The sequence below is a fragment of the Sorex fumeus genome, unplaced genomic scaffold (genome assembly GCF_029834395.1).
Source record: "Sorex fumeus unplaced genomic scaffold, SorFum_2.1 ptg000122l, whole genome shotgun sequence".
NCBI classification, from domain to species: domain Eukaryota; kingdom Metazoa; phylum Chordata; class Mammalia; order Eulipotyphla; family Soricidae; genus Sorex; species Sorex fumeus.
Genome location: NW_026606179.1, coordinates 28,593,091 through 28,606,803, shown reverse-complemented (window position 1 = coordinate 28,606,803; position 13,713 = coordinate 28,593,091). Strand labels below are relative to the sequence as shown.

Below are 13,713 nucleotides of genomic sequence, written 5' to 3'. Positions count from 1 at the left end.
GATTTTAAACTGACTTTGGGAAATGACTTCATTACTCATAGTCCTCAGTTTATTTATCTATAAAATTGGGACAGTTGTATCATCTTCCTAGAATTGTTGTACATGGAAAATGTAATTTATATAATAATGTAGCCAGTGCCTACTACATAGAAGTGCTAAATAAATATTAGAATTTTTGTCTTTTTGTATTATGTGTTGATTTGTAATTGTTGAATGAAAAAATTAGTAGCTGATGGTCTATAATTGGCTCCTGATGGTGCTTCTTTATTCTTCTCTAGTAATATCATACTGATTCCACCTGACCTTGCTTAGAGAACAACTATGATGAGGTATGAGAGAATAAAATGGTCTTAGCAAGGGCCTGGGGATGGGACTCAGTGGTAGAGCACCTGCCGTGGAGGCATGAGACCATGATCCTGAGCTCTGGCATCACCCCACATGCTGAATGCAGTCATTGTGGCTATCCTGTTATGATCCCCAGCACCTCAACAAAGTGCCCTGCAACCAAGAAGTTGAGCGCAGCCAAGTGTGTCGCCCTTGGTCTTCACCACAACAAAAAAGGGAAGGGAAGAAGGGGTAATGAGGTGGAGAAAAAAAGAAAACCAGACTTCAGTCAATGGTAGGGATGCTGACTACGAAGCACAGTGACAGAAGCAAACCCACAAACCCACAAGCTGCTTGCAAGCCAGTCCGCAGGCTTCCCCAGCCAAGACGGGTGCCCACAAAGGTGTGATCTCCCTCTCTGCTTCATCAGGCAAATGTGTTTGGGGGTTATTGCCCCCCTCCCAGCTTTTCTTTGGTTCGCGCAGTGACCAGCAGCTGTACACAACTGATACTGATACTTGCCAGCCTCGCACACTTTAGTGATGGTGTTTGTGTGCATGTTGGTTGCAGTGCTTTCTGGGCACACCTCCTTTTTTTTTTTCCCTTTTTGGGTCACACCTGGCGATGCTCAGGGGTTAGTTCTGGCTCTGCATTCAGGAACCACTCTTGGTGGTGCTCAGGGGACAATATGGGATGCTGGGAATCGAACCCGGGTTGGCTGCGTGCAAGACAAACGCCCTACCCGCAGTGCTATTGCTCCAGCCCCTGGGCACACCCTTTTAAGTAAGGGGCCTGCATACTCTTGACTTTGGTGTGCCTAGATCACACTTTTTGGTGCACCTGGGAGCACCAACAGTAGTGGGATCACACTCGGCCCTTGAGAAGGTATTGGGGATCAAATTCTCTGCCTCCTGCCTGCAAGGCAGGTACTCCGCCAACTGATGCACTTTCTAGGGACCCCTTGATGCCCCCTCCCTCCATAGCCTTCCTTTTTTTGGCTTGTGTTCAGGGGTCACACACATGGTTCTGGTGCTTAGACACTTGATTGTGTTCTCCAGAGAGCGCACATTTTGTTTTGGTTCCAGGAATAATCACAAACGTCAGTGCTGCCTCTACCACACTCTGGGAGTGGGAGTGTGCTGAGGATGGAAATTATACCTCCTACAGGTGCTCTGCCACATCCCTTTCTCTCTCTGCCCTTGATTTTGGTTTTATCCCCAAGCATACTTCCTGGAGGAATCCTGGTAAGGTTGTGCTTGCTAATTTTCTGTCTTTGGGGGCAGCTGAGATGAGAAAAGTTCTAGAAACTTTTTTTTTTTGTTTCTTTGCTTTTTGGGGTCACACCCGGTTATGCACAAGAGTTACTCCTGGCTCTGCACTCAGGAATTCCTTCTGGCAGTGCTTGGGGAACCATATGGGATGATGGGAATTGAACCCAGGTTGGCTGCGTGCAAAGCAAACACCCTACCTGCTATGTTATCCATGGCTACTCTCAGGGCAGTAGTTTTGCATCTGGTCCTATCTTTGCCATTGAATTATTTTGTGATCTTCAGAAAGTTCCTTCCTATCTCTGGGCTTCATGTTGTCCACTGTCTCTAAGGTCACTCCAATCTCTGCAAGAAGAGATGGTGTAAGTTACCAGCAGAGGGTTGTAATTTTGACTCCAAAACGTTGTGACTGTGTGGCTGTGGGAATAATCTTCCTATTGAGTTGGAGTAAGATGAAATAAAACATTGCCACGACTTAGTAGAAGCTCTGTCTATAGTCAGAAAAGTGAAAAGTGTATTAAGCAAAGCATGCAGTCCTTTCTCTGATTCCATCCTGGGTAGTTTTTCTTGGGCGAAGCAAGAGCTGGATCCTCCCAGCCTGGAGATAACTAAACAGGCTCCCTGGCAGGGTATAAACAATCTCACTGAAGTAAAGCAGGACCTCCAAACCATGCTGCTATTGTTCAGGGCTATCTTCTGTCCTGGAGGTAGACTGAAGGCAAGGCAGGGGTTCTGCCCAGGAGTCATCCGAGGACCTCCCCTTCCCTACCTTCCCACCCCTACTCTTTCCAGTCGGTGGTGTTTATTTCACAAATGGACACTCCACTAAGTGATGCAGGAAGTACCCCCACCCCCGGGGGGGGGGGGCAGAGAGAGATACTGCCCAGCAGAGCAGATAACCAAGTAAAGCCTCTGGATGCCTGTGGGGCCTGGGGCAGGGTCAGAGATAAACAGAAATGCCAGGCTTATCGCTGCTGGGGACTGAGTGGTGGAGAAATCAGCCTCACTGGCCAGCTTACTCATTCTCAGTCTTGTGCAGTTGAGCATCTTTAGGCAGAGTAATCACTGAGTTGGCACAGCTGCTGTGGCCACAAGATGGGGACGCTGTGCCCCACTCCAGCACTGCGCAGAACCAGCACCAGGGGCCAGCAGCACGAGACAGATTTCACCCAGATCCCTGCGGTAAGAGTAGCTTTTATGCTTTGAAGGACCAGCCAGAAACAACTGTCAGGGTTGCAGGAGTAAGGAGTCATGATGTCAGTAGTTTCTAAGCCTTGGGTGTCTGGGACCAGGAAATTCAGTCAGCCGAAAGCTTTGGTTGATAAGAACAGCCCAATTGATCAAACAACTGATTGATCATTGACTGATGACTGATCAGCACAGTCCGTTCCCATCAATGCAGGGTGTGGTGGACAGTTGCCCCTGGACTTGTCTGTGTGGAGCCCTCTGAGGTGCTCTGATTTTTTTTTTTTTACCCCGTTTTCTTTCCTGAGTTTTTCTGCACTTCAGGGAGAGCTAGTTTTCACTTACTGCCTGCATGGCCCAGGCAAGACCAGGTGTTACGGGAACTGATACAGGATGGGGAGACATGCCTTCCTCTTCCTATCTGCTTCTCACAGGATGCAATGGGACTCGAGGCTGATCTGGGATTGGGCTGGCACCTGGGGCAGGCTGGGGTGAGAGGGAAGGGATAAGGTGCCCAGTGCTAATCCCAACCATTTCCGTGTACCTACCAGAGGCCAGAAGCTGTGCTAGGTATTTTGCCTGCAGAAATACTAAGCTCATGGTTATTGCGCTTTATGACAATTTTGATGAGAAAAGCTGTGTTCAGAGAATGTAGATACATTTCAGATATACAACCAGCCTAAATAACACTTCTGTAATACCAGGAATCAGATCCGGGCTTTTATACATGTAAGGCAAACACTGTGTTTCTGAGTCATGCATATCCTTGGCCCTCAAATAACACTTTTGTGTAAAGAAGAGAAGCACTTTTTTTCCTCAAGAGAGGCAGTCTGACATCTCAGAAATTGTCACTGGCATTTCATTTTGTTAGAAAAAGCTCCTTATCTGTGATGTGCTGAGTCACTGTGTTAGCAATACAATCTCTGACATCCAGTTTGGGTTCCCTAGAGTTCTTCCCTGTCTGCTCCAAAAGGTAAACATATCCAAGAGTTTTAGCTGTGTTCTGGGAGTTGCCTCTAATTACCTCTGCATCATCTTTGTCCCCTTAGCACTCACACTCCTTGCTTTCTTGGCATCACTCTCAACCATAAAGAGATCACTGTTTTTGTTTACTTAAGTGTTGGTATAAATTTCAGGGTAGCACTGTAGCACGTCCTCCCATTGTTCATCGATTTGCTCGAGTGGGCCCAGTAACATTGTGAGACTTGTTACTGTGTTTGGCATATTGAATACGTCACGGGTAGTTTGTCAGGCTTTGCCATGTGGGCGAGATACTCTCGGTAGCTTGCGGAGCTCTCCGAGAGGGGCGGAGGAATCGAACCTGGGCCGACTGGGTCAGCCGTGTGCAAGGCAATCGCCTTACCTGCGGTGCTATTGCTCCAGTCCTATAAATTTCAGGGCATATTTTGTAATCTTGTGTTGTTGTTTTCTAAAATTGCATAAGGACAAATGCAAGTTTTTGCATTTATTTTCAGGTCTCAAAAATAGTATTTTTTAAAATTTTTTTTTATAAATTTCAGGGTATATTTTGTAATCTTGTGTTGTTGTTTTCTAAAATTGCATAAGGACAAATGCAAGTTTTTGCATTTATTTTCAGGTCTCAAAAATAGTATTTTTTTAAATTTTTTTTCTCTCTTTCATTTCTCCTGAAACATTAATTAGTTAGATATAGGACCAGCTGGAGCCACTGATTTTTTTTGGGGGGGGGGAGTTTCGGTTTTTGTTTTGGCATCACATCAAGTGGTGCTCAGGGCTTATTACTTCTGGCTCTGCACTCATGCATCACTCCTTGCAGAGTTTCGGGGACCCTATGGGGTACCAGGAATTGAACCCAGGTCGGCCACGTGCAAGGCAAAAAACTTATCTGCTGTACTATCTCTCCAAATCCCCATATGGTCTGACTTTCTTATCATTTCTCTCCTCAATACATGCCTATATATTTTAGTTCTACTTTTTCATGGATATTATTTTGTTTAATTTTTTGTTTTTTGGGTCATTCCTGGTGCTCAGTGGTTACTTTTGGCTCTGCACTCAGTAATCACATGGGATGCTAGGGATCAAACCCTAGTTGGCTTGTGTGCAAAGCAAAAGTCCTACCCACTGTGCTATCGCTTTAGTCCCTGTTTATTCTTTTTTCACATATATGCTTTCATTTTCAATGAATGAACTGTCAGTGTTTTCTGTGGCTTTAAAGAGATATTTTCTGAAGTTTTTTTCTGTTTTCCATTTTGTTTTATCTGCAGTTTTATTTTTTTGTTTGTGTTTGGATTCCTTTTTTGTCTTGGGGGACTTATTTGACTAATGATCTTTTATGTTTTTTTTTTATTAAAAAAAGTGGGTATAGTATAGAATAAGGAAAAAAAATAGGATATATAGTTAAGGCCTGTTGATTGCTTGGTTTTTCTGAAGGTGATCAAATGGAAACCTCAAAGCAGCATATAAAAATATTGTTTAGGGTCTTTGAGTTTCTCCAGAAATAGAACTCTAATCTCCAAAGAGGGCAGGGCCTCTTCAGGCATTTCCCGCTGTGCAGAGGAGGGAAGAGCCTATTTTGGAATGGACCTTTTCTCTACTTGGTCTTTCTGCTCCTCTTTCACTCTATGTAGGGCCTCAGGGAACAAACCCTCTCTGGATCTTAATCTCTATGCTTGTCATCTTTTCTGCCTGTTAAGTCTTCAGTTTTCTCATTTTTTATTTCTTTAGCTGCCTCTCTTCTGGTAGCTTTCCAAGTTCCAAGAAATCATTGATTGCACTTGTTCACCCATGGCCCCTGTTTCGTTTTAGTTACTGGGCGGGGGTGGTGAGGTGTGGTTTTTTGTTCTTGTTTTTCCTTTATTATTTTCATCCCTGCTCTGGAGGGGAAAGAAACATGTTTCTTTTCAATATTTCAACTCAAGGCAGGATCGTTGTAACAGTTTCAAATGAGATGCTGCAGAACCTCCCATCAGAAAGGCCAGGTCTTGGGGTTCAGAACATGCTGACCCCACCCCACCAATAGGCGAGATCTACTTGTGTTTTTCTGGAAATAGCCCTGTGGGATAGATGAGCGATGAGGTGTCAATGGATTTGCTGCTCTGTGACAGTTCAGCTCAACACTTTTTTTTCCTGGTCTGCATTCTGCTGACTTGGGGAGCGGACTATCTCCCCTATGTTCTGGGCAGGTGCTGTCCGCACTCAAAGAATCACCGTGGCTCTTGTTCACTGTTTATCAGTGATAGTTGGGGAGCAGTCACCCATAAGCTCTGAAGACCTTAGGTACACATATACTAATTTTTCTTGTAGGCTAAGAAATGAAAAGGAGGGGCTGGAGCCATAGCACAGTGGGTAGGGCATTTGCCTTGCATGCAGCCGACCCGGGTTCTATTCCCAGCATCCCATATAGCCTCTCGAGCACCGCCAGGAATAATTCCTGAGCGCATGAGCCAGGAGTAACCCCTGTGCAATGCTGGATGTGACCCCCAAAAAAAAGCAAAAAAAAAAAAAGAAAGAAAGAAATGAAAAGGATTCTAACATCAGTTCACTTGATGACTGCTTTTCATCAAGGAAATCTCAAGGACTTCTGTTAACATATTCAGAACTTTCTTCCAGAGTTGCTTCTGGAAATTGTGAGGGTCTTTTTTGTCCTAGCCTTCCTTTTTTCTTATTTTTTTTTCCTTGGTAAACCCTACTTCTCCCTCCTGCTCTGCAAATCTTCTGAAGGTCAGTCCGACCTCCTACTTCCTGCAGGATCCTCCTGAACTTACCCCTCTGATCCAATTGTTTGGTCACCAGCCTGTTGTGGTTACTGGTGTGCTTATTTTAATTCACAGTGCATAGAGTAGACCAGTGCTCTTCTGAGAATGCTGTTGGTCATTTGGCCAATGACACCCAGCACTGTGCTTGTGGAAAGGGACATGGATCTCTATATGCAGCTCTTCCTGGAGAGGAGGGAGGGTAGCAAGAGAGTTCTACCCAGTACAGCACTTGCATGGCAAGCATTCTGTGTGTACAGGTCATCTTCAGATAGCAAAACAATGAAAAGTTGCTCATAGATATTAAATCTCCAGGTCAAAGTTTAGTTTTGTAATTGCTTTAATTTAGAAGTGGGGACTTTAGGGGGAGTCTCATACCTCCCTCCCACGTGACTTTAGCTAAATTGTCCTCGAGAGGCTATGCTTTGTGACCAAACTTCACTGGCACAGACAAGCCTCATCCAGGAATGAATCTGTTGAAAAACTCAGGTATGGGGGTTTTGTGACTGAAATCTCCAGGTGCTCACGGAGTTGGGAATGGGTGACCTTCCCCCCACCCCCCTGATCTTCCAGGAGCCTAGCCTACAAACTGCCTCTGGTGCCATCTGTCATTGTCACTGTCCTCCCGTTGTTCATTGATTTGCTAGAGCGGGCCCAGTAACGTCTTCATTGGAGACTTTGTTGTTGCTGTGTTTGGCATATCGAATACATCACGGGTAGCTTGCCAGGCTCTGCCATGCGGGCGAGATACTCTCAGTAGCTTGCCGAGCTCTCCGAGAGGGGCGGAGGAATCAAACTCAGGTCTGCTATGTTGGCTGTGCAAGGCAAACGCCCTACTGCTGTGCTATCGTTCCAGCCCCTCTGGTGCCATATAAGCTCATTAACCGGGCATGATCCAGAGACTCATAAATAAATCTTGAAAGAGATCAGCAAACTGCAGAGATGCTTCTGAACTCCAAAGTCACCAGCCAGTTAAAAAGTTAACTCCACCCATATCACCCCAATCAAAATTTTAGAATTCCTGGAGCGACATCTCTTACCCTACACCACTCATATACCAGGAGTAGCACACCGCATTGGATGGGATGTAAAGTAGAAGACAACCAATCTTGATTAAGAAAATATTAGTACACAAGGCTTAAACTGTAACAATGTATTAAAAATCTCTTACACAAGGGATTAATGGCTCCAGGGTGAGATATAACAATCTTCACACACTTTCTTCTAAAGAAATCTTTTTTGGTCATTTTTAGTGAATTAATCATAAAAAGCAATACAAAATAAATCATGTAGGACCTGCTACTAGGGCAGACTTGGGTGGTGGTGGTAAAATTGGAAATAAGAGTGGCGGGAAGTTGTAATGGCGATGGGATTGGTGTTGGAATAGTGAATGTAATAAATATCATGGACAACTTTTTAAAAATAAAATAAAATTTTAAAACAAACAAGGAGTTCAAATGAGAGGGGAAGAAAAAAGAGGCTGTGCTTTGTAGAGTGATATAGAATAGATTCCCTTAGGGCCTTGGTTCCCCTAACCCCACTGCTGAAGGCCTGTATGGAAAGTGTCAGTCAGTGGCTCCCTGGGGTTTTGAGTCTCTGGACCTCTGGGCATCTTCTTGTGTCACATCTCAGTGGCAGCTGGAGCTTTTCTTTTTTAACTGATATATTTATTGATGGTTATGTAAAAAAAAATTAATTAGAGCCATGGGTTTCTTTTTAAAGAATGTATTATTTATTTTTAAAATTGAGTTACAGTGAGATACAGTTACCAAGTTATTCATGATTGAACCACAGGTTCTGAAGTTGAAGTGTTTAGCTACAGGAAAGCCTTGTTCCTAGTGCATCTGATTAGCTTTAGAAACTGGGTGCAGGACTGGAGCGATAGCACAAGGGGTATGGTGTTTGCCTTGCATGCAGCCGACCCGGGTTCGATTCCCAGCATCTCATATGGTCCCTTGAGCACCGCCAGGAGTGATTCTTGAGTGCAGAGCAAGGAGTAACCCCTGAGCATCGCCGGGTGTGACCCAAAAAACAACAAAACAAAACAAAAAAACCAAACCTAGGTGCCCAGTACTTGCAGAGTCATTACGGGGGGCGGGGGTGGGGGGCAGGAGAGCTCTCACTGCTCTTTCCCAGAGGACTCTCTGAGGAACCAGCCTGTGGATGGCACGAGATAAGAGGACTAAGCTGTTGTCCCTCACTTCTATTTTTATGTGCAAGTGACTGCAGCCCTGTGAGAAGAGGGACAGGCAGCACAAACATGTCTAGGACATCAGCAAAGTAGGAAGACCATTTATTTATTTATTTTAATATACAAAAATTTCAAAGTGTGCATTGTGGCAAAAGTCACCACATCGGGGGCCAGAGAGATTGTAAAACAGGTAAGGTGCTTGCCTTGCACGCAGCCAACTCAGGTTTGATCCCTGGCATCCTACATGGTCGCCCAAGTCCACCAGGAGTGACTCTGAGTTCAGAGCCAGGAGTTACGTCTGAGCATTGCTGGGTGTGGTCCCCAAACAAAAACAAAACAAAACAAAAATTCACCACATCCTCGCAATTTTCTGGTTAAAGTTTTCATTGTGGTGGTGGTGGTGGTGATGGTGTTTGGGTCCAGGACCTGTATCCAGTGGGATCTGCATGATGCTAGGCATGACCAGGGTCTCATACAGGGAATGCAAATGCTCTATCACATGAACCACATTCGTGGCCCTCACACTTATTTATTTTCATTTGGGGGCCACATTTGGCCATGCAGAGGGCTTATTCTTGGCTCTGCACTCAGGAATCACTCCTGGAGGGGTCAGGGGACCATACAGTATACTGGGGATTGAACCCAGGTGAACTGGATGCAAGGCAAGCGTTCTTACTCTCTGTTGTCTTTCTGGCCTCTTATTTATTATTTGGGGTTGGGGCCATATCTCTGGCCCCTTCTTATTTTTATTTTTTTGTTTTGGCACCATACCTGATGTTAGTCAGGGACTACTCCCATCTAAATTTTAGGGGGTCACTCCCAGTGGTGCCCTGGGGACTACAAAGCACTAGGAGATCAAACGCAGGCTAGCTGCCTGCAAAGCATTTGCTCCTGCCTTTGCAGCAATCTTGCCAGCCCCTTTGTTTTTATTTTTGTTTTCTTGTCAACTAGATGGCCTGTGGGATACCACTAGGGCTAACCTGCTTTGGGCTTCTTGTCCCTAGAATTCCCATCCGAGACCTCCTTGTAGATGACAGCTTTTAGGCACATTACCTACAGGACTTCTTTTCTTTTAACCTTTAGTTTCAGCTACTGCCTATCCTCGGAAGATTCTTAAAATACTTGCCCATCAGCAGCCTCTCAGAGAGGAATGTTAAATGCTGCTATGATGTCAAAGGGGCCCCAAGGAGAAGGGCCTCGCCAAACCCGGCCTGTCACTCATGGCCCAGGACAGAGTGGGAGATAAGCAAAGGCAAAGGCTCAGAAAGCTTGTTGCTCTGGGCTCCCTGAACAACACGGCCATCTGTGTGAATTGGCACTGCAGGGTGAGGCCATTAGCTGCCCTGAGAACAATGAACATCTAGTCTCCACCACCAAAGTGAAAAACAGGCGCTGTCAGCTCTTGCATCTTCTCACCTTTCTTAAGCGTGCACTGAGATGTCAGGAGCCCCCAAGGAAGGTGTGGGGCCCCGAGGCCTGCCAGCCATGGGCAAAGCCTGCTTAACCACCATGGACAAAAAGCTGAACCTGCTGAATGAGAAGGTTGACAAGCTCTTGCACTTCCAAGAAGACGTCACGGAGAAGCTGCAGTGCGTCTATCAGGGTATGGGCCACCTGGAGCAAGGCCTGCACCGGCTGGAGGCCTCCCGCGGTCTGAGTCCAGTGGGAAGTGACCCCCCATCTGCAGCTGCTCCCCAGGTCGGGTGGCCAGAGGTCCTAGAGCTGGTGAGGGCTGTGCGGCAGGAGGCCGCCCAGCATGGGGCCACTCTCGAAGCCCTCGTCAGGATGGTGGTGGCCATGGACAAGGCTGTTGCTTTGGTGGGGGCTGTGTTCCAGAACTCAAAGGTGGTGGATCTCATCCTGCAAGGAAGTGGCCCCTGGAGGGAAGGCAGCCCGGCTGGTGACCCTGCAGAGGTTGGTTGGTTCTTGCTTCCCTCCCTGGTGCCCTTCTTGGCTAGAAGGGAGATTCACGGGTTTTGGTGGGAAGGCTGACCAGGCAGCTAGTCTTAGGAGAGCAGGGGGGAACTGCCATCCTTCTTGTGCCTACTATGTCATCTGTTAAGGATCTGTTGATCTGTCGAAGGGGAGAGGGAACTGCAAAGGTGGATTTCCCAGATGGAACAATTGTCTACCCCCCTTGGGGAAGGGAGAGGGCAGTTCCCTGGGGAGGACTGTGGGTCTTTGGGTGAGGCCCCTGGAGGTGGGGACGGATGGCCATTGTCAAGGAAGGGACTGAGGGGTTCCGTTCCTCCCCAGTGACTTCTCTTCTCTGGGCAGCTTCTTCCGGATGGGAGACGGATGGGGAGTGTTCGTTTGTCTTGACAACCCCCATTCAGAAACCCAAACCCTTCCTGTCGCCAACCTAGTCCTTGGCCCCAGAGTGGGCAGAGTGTACAGCTGCCGGTGGGGAGAGGAGTGTTGACAGAGACCCACAGGGGACAGAGGCCAGGTGGAGCCGGAGCCTGGGGGTGGAGTGTGGCATTTCTGGGAGTGACTGTTCCCAAGGATTGCATAATCACACTTGGGGGCTAATGGAACCTTGGCTGGGGTGGGGGTGTTTGTGTGTGAGGTGTGTAGAGCAACACTCTGTTTGGGAACAGCTAAGGATCAGCCACTTAGCAACACTCAGACGGCCTGGAGCCATCGTTTCAGATCCCGGCAATCACCCACCAGTCTTGGGCCAGAGATAAGCTGAATCTCTGGGGTCTGGGCTCTGCCCCCCCTTGCCCCTGGGGCTCTCAGGCTCATCTTAGGGCTCTGTTCTTTGCGGTCACCCTACTGACCCCTTACCCTGAAGCCCCATAGCTTCTCTGAGTACGCCACCATCACTTCTTATTTTCTGTGCCTCTTCTGGAGTTTGGCCTGCGGTGGAGATCTAAGCTTTTGCTCTTGCCACCTCAGCTTTAAAAAGCAAAAATTAATTTTGAATATGCCAATGGTAAAACACATCCAAGTGGTATGAGAAACACAATGCCTCTTTCCTACTCCAACTCCTGAACGCTTCTCTGCAATAAATCATAGCTGCAAGTTTGCTGTAACATCTTCCACATATTGTCTGTGGATTGACAAACTCACATACACTCCCTTCACTGTAACATCTTTATCTATGTATCTATCCATATATATAAGTATCTATCTATTGTTTTAACTCAAATATTATTCACTCTGGATATTGTTTCATGTAGCCTAGGATGCTTCCCTGGTCTTCTTTCCTTAAGTTGCAGAGTGATCCATTTGGGGATGTGTCCTAATTTGTCAATCAGTGCCATAGCAATGCTTGCTTGCTTGCTTGCTTTTTTTCTTTTTTCCTTCCTCCATTTTTTTCTTTCCTTTCTTTCTTTTTGGCTTTTTGGGTCACATCTGGTGTTACTCAGGGGTTACTCCTGACTCTGCACTCAGGAATTACTCCTGACAGTACTCAGGGAACCATATGGGATGCTGGGGATAGAACTTGGGTCAGCTGCGTGCAAGGCAAAACATGCTGTATTATTTCTCTGGCCCTAGAAATGCCTTTATATATACATAAGTAATTATTAATAATTATTCATTGTATATCTATAAAATAAATCTATTTGTACTATACAATTCAAGATATGAAAATATTAAGCCAAAATGATAAATTTCTGTGGATAATGCCAAAGTGATGCTCGAATATTCCCCAATAATATATGAAAATGTTTGTTGTCCTCATTTTAGCCAACAAAGCCTCTTACTCAGTTGTTGCAGATGACTTATGTGAAATGGGAAGAGGTGGCAGCCTCAAGAGGGGGATCTACTGGTTTTCTCTCTATCTGCTTTGGTCATTTGGGGGAGGTTTGCAGTGATTAAGTGGGCTATGAGCACACTCAGGAATTACTCCTGACAGTACTCAGGGAACCATATGGGATGCAGGGGATAGAACTGGGAGACATCTGAGAGAGGCAAGGCCAGATCAGAGAAATGCTCCAGCCATTTCCCCCTGCTCTATGCCTGCAAATACCAGATCTTTAGATTCTTCTTTTCAAGAAAGCTGAGAGGCAGGGGAGATGGCTCGGCAGTGGGACCACAGCACCACATAGCTCCCCAGTGAAGTCTTCTGAAGACCACCGGGAATGGCCCTGGTAGTCCCCAAGCACCTCGCATTGAACTGTATTGCCTGGACTGGGCCCCTGGCCCCTGAGGAGTGCTTAGGAGGCCCTAGCAAAGAAGCAAAAAGGAAAAGCTAAGAAACTAGAACCTTTTCTTAATCAAATTTACGAGTAAAGTACATGCGCGAAACGATATACAATGTGTGCATTTTAAGTATACTGTTCAACAAATGTATGCATCACCACAATAAAAATATCAAAACAGAAAAGCATTTTACTGAGCCAGAGTGATGGTACAACAGGTAGGGCACTTGCCTTGCTTACCGCTGGCTCGAGTTTGGTCTCAGCTGGAGAGATAGCACAGCAGGTAGGGCGTTTGCCTTGCTGACCCAGGTTCGATTCCCAGCATCCCATATGGTCCCCTGAGCACCGCCAGGAGTAACTCCTCAGTGCAGAGCCAGGAGTAACCCCTGTGCAACGCCAGGTGTGACCCAAAAAGCAAAAAAAAAAAAAAGTTGATGACAAATTAAAGATTTGAAAATTGTTGTGCAAGTTCCTTTTGGTGGCTTGGTTCCCAAATTAGGAGTCTCTGTGGTCAAGGCAAGAAAAGCCATCTTGACCAATGCAGTGGAGAGTGCTTTGGGCCTAACAGTTCAAACCATGTCATAGCTGTGAGAAGAATTTGCTGCTGCAACAAGTGCCAAGAGGAGTCACAGGGGAAGGACCTCAGTCAAAGGCTGAACCGTCCCCCAGAAGCACCAGGGGGACCCAGAGAGTTCAGACCATCTAAAAATATTTGCACTTAGGGACTCTGATTGCACCTAGAGGAAGTGATCTGAGCCTCTGCTCTGTTGTTGACCTTGAAGCTAAGGAATAGCTGCTGAGAGCTTCTCTGGACCACACTGTGACAGTTGACTCTGGGACACTGACACCGACCCAGGCAGGAC

The 13,713-nt window shown here is 46.4% G+C and overlaps 1 protein-coding gene across 5 annotated transcripts in view; it reads left to right on the top strand.

The window, feature by feature from the left end:
* MYLK3 (myosin light chain kinase 3) overlaps window positions 1–13,713 on the top strand; it is a 53,349-nt gene that overhangs the window by 4,825 nt on the left and 34,811 nt on the right. For 2 of the 5 annotated variants that reach the window (XM_056137062.1, XM_056137061.1), the window contains exon 1: window positions 9,941–10,613. The exons of 2 other annotated variants lie outside the window; for them this stretch is intronic. In XM_056137062.1, coding sequence (XP_055993037.1) covers window positions 10,137–10,613 — 477 coding nt within the window. In that variant the 5' untranslated portion in view covers window positions 9,941–10,136. Of the gene's footprint in view, window positions 1–2,640; window positions 2,775–9,940; window positions 10,614–13,713 lie in introns of those variants that run through there. One more of the 5 variants, XM_056137063.1, reaches the window with a different exon arrangement.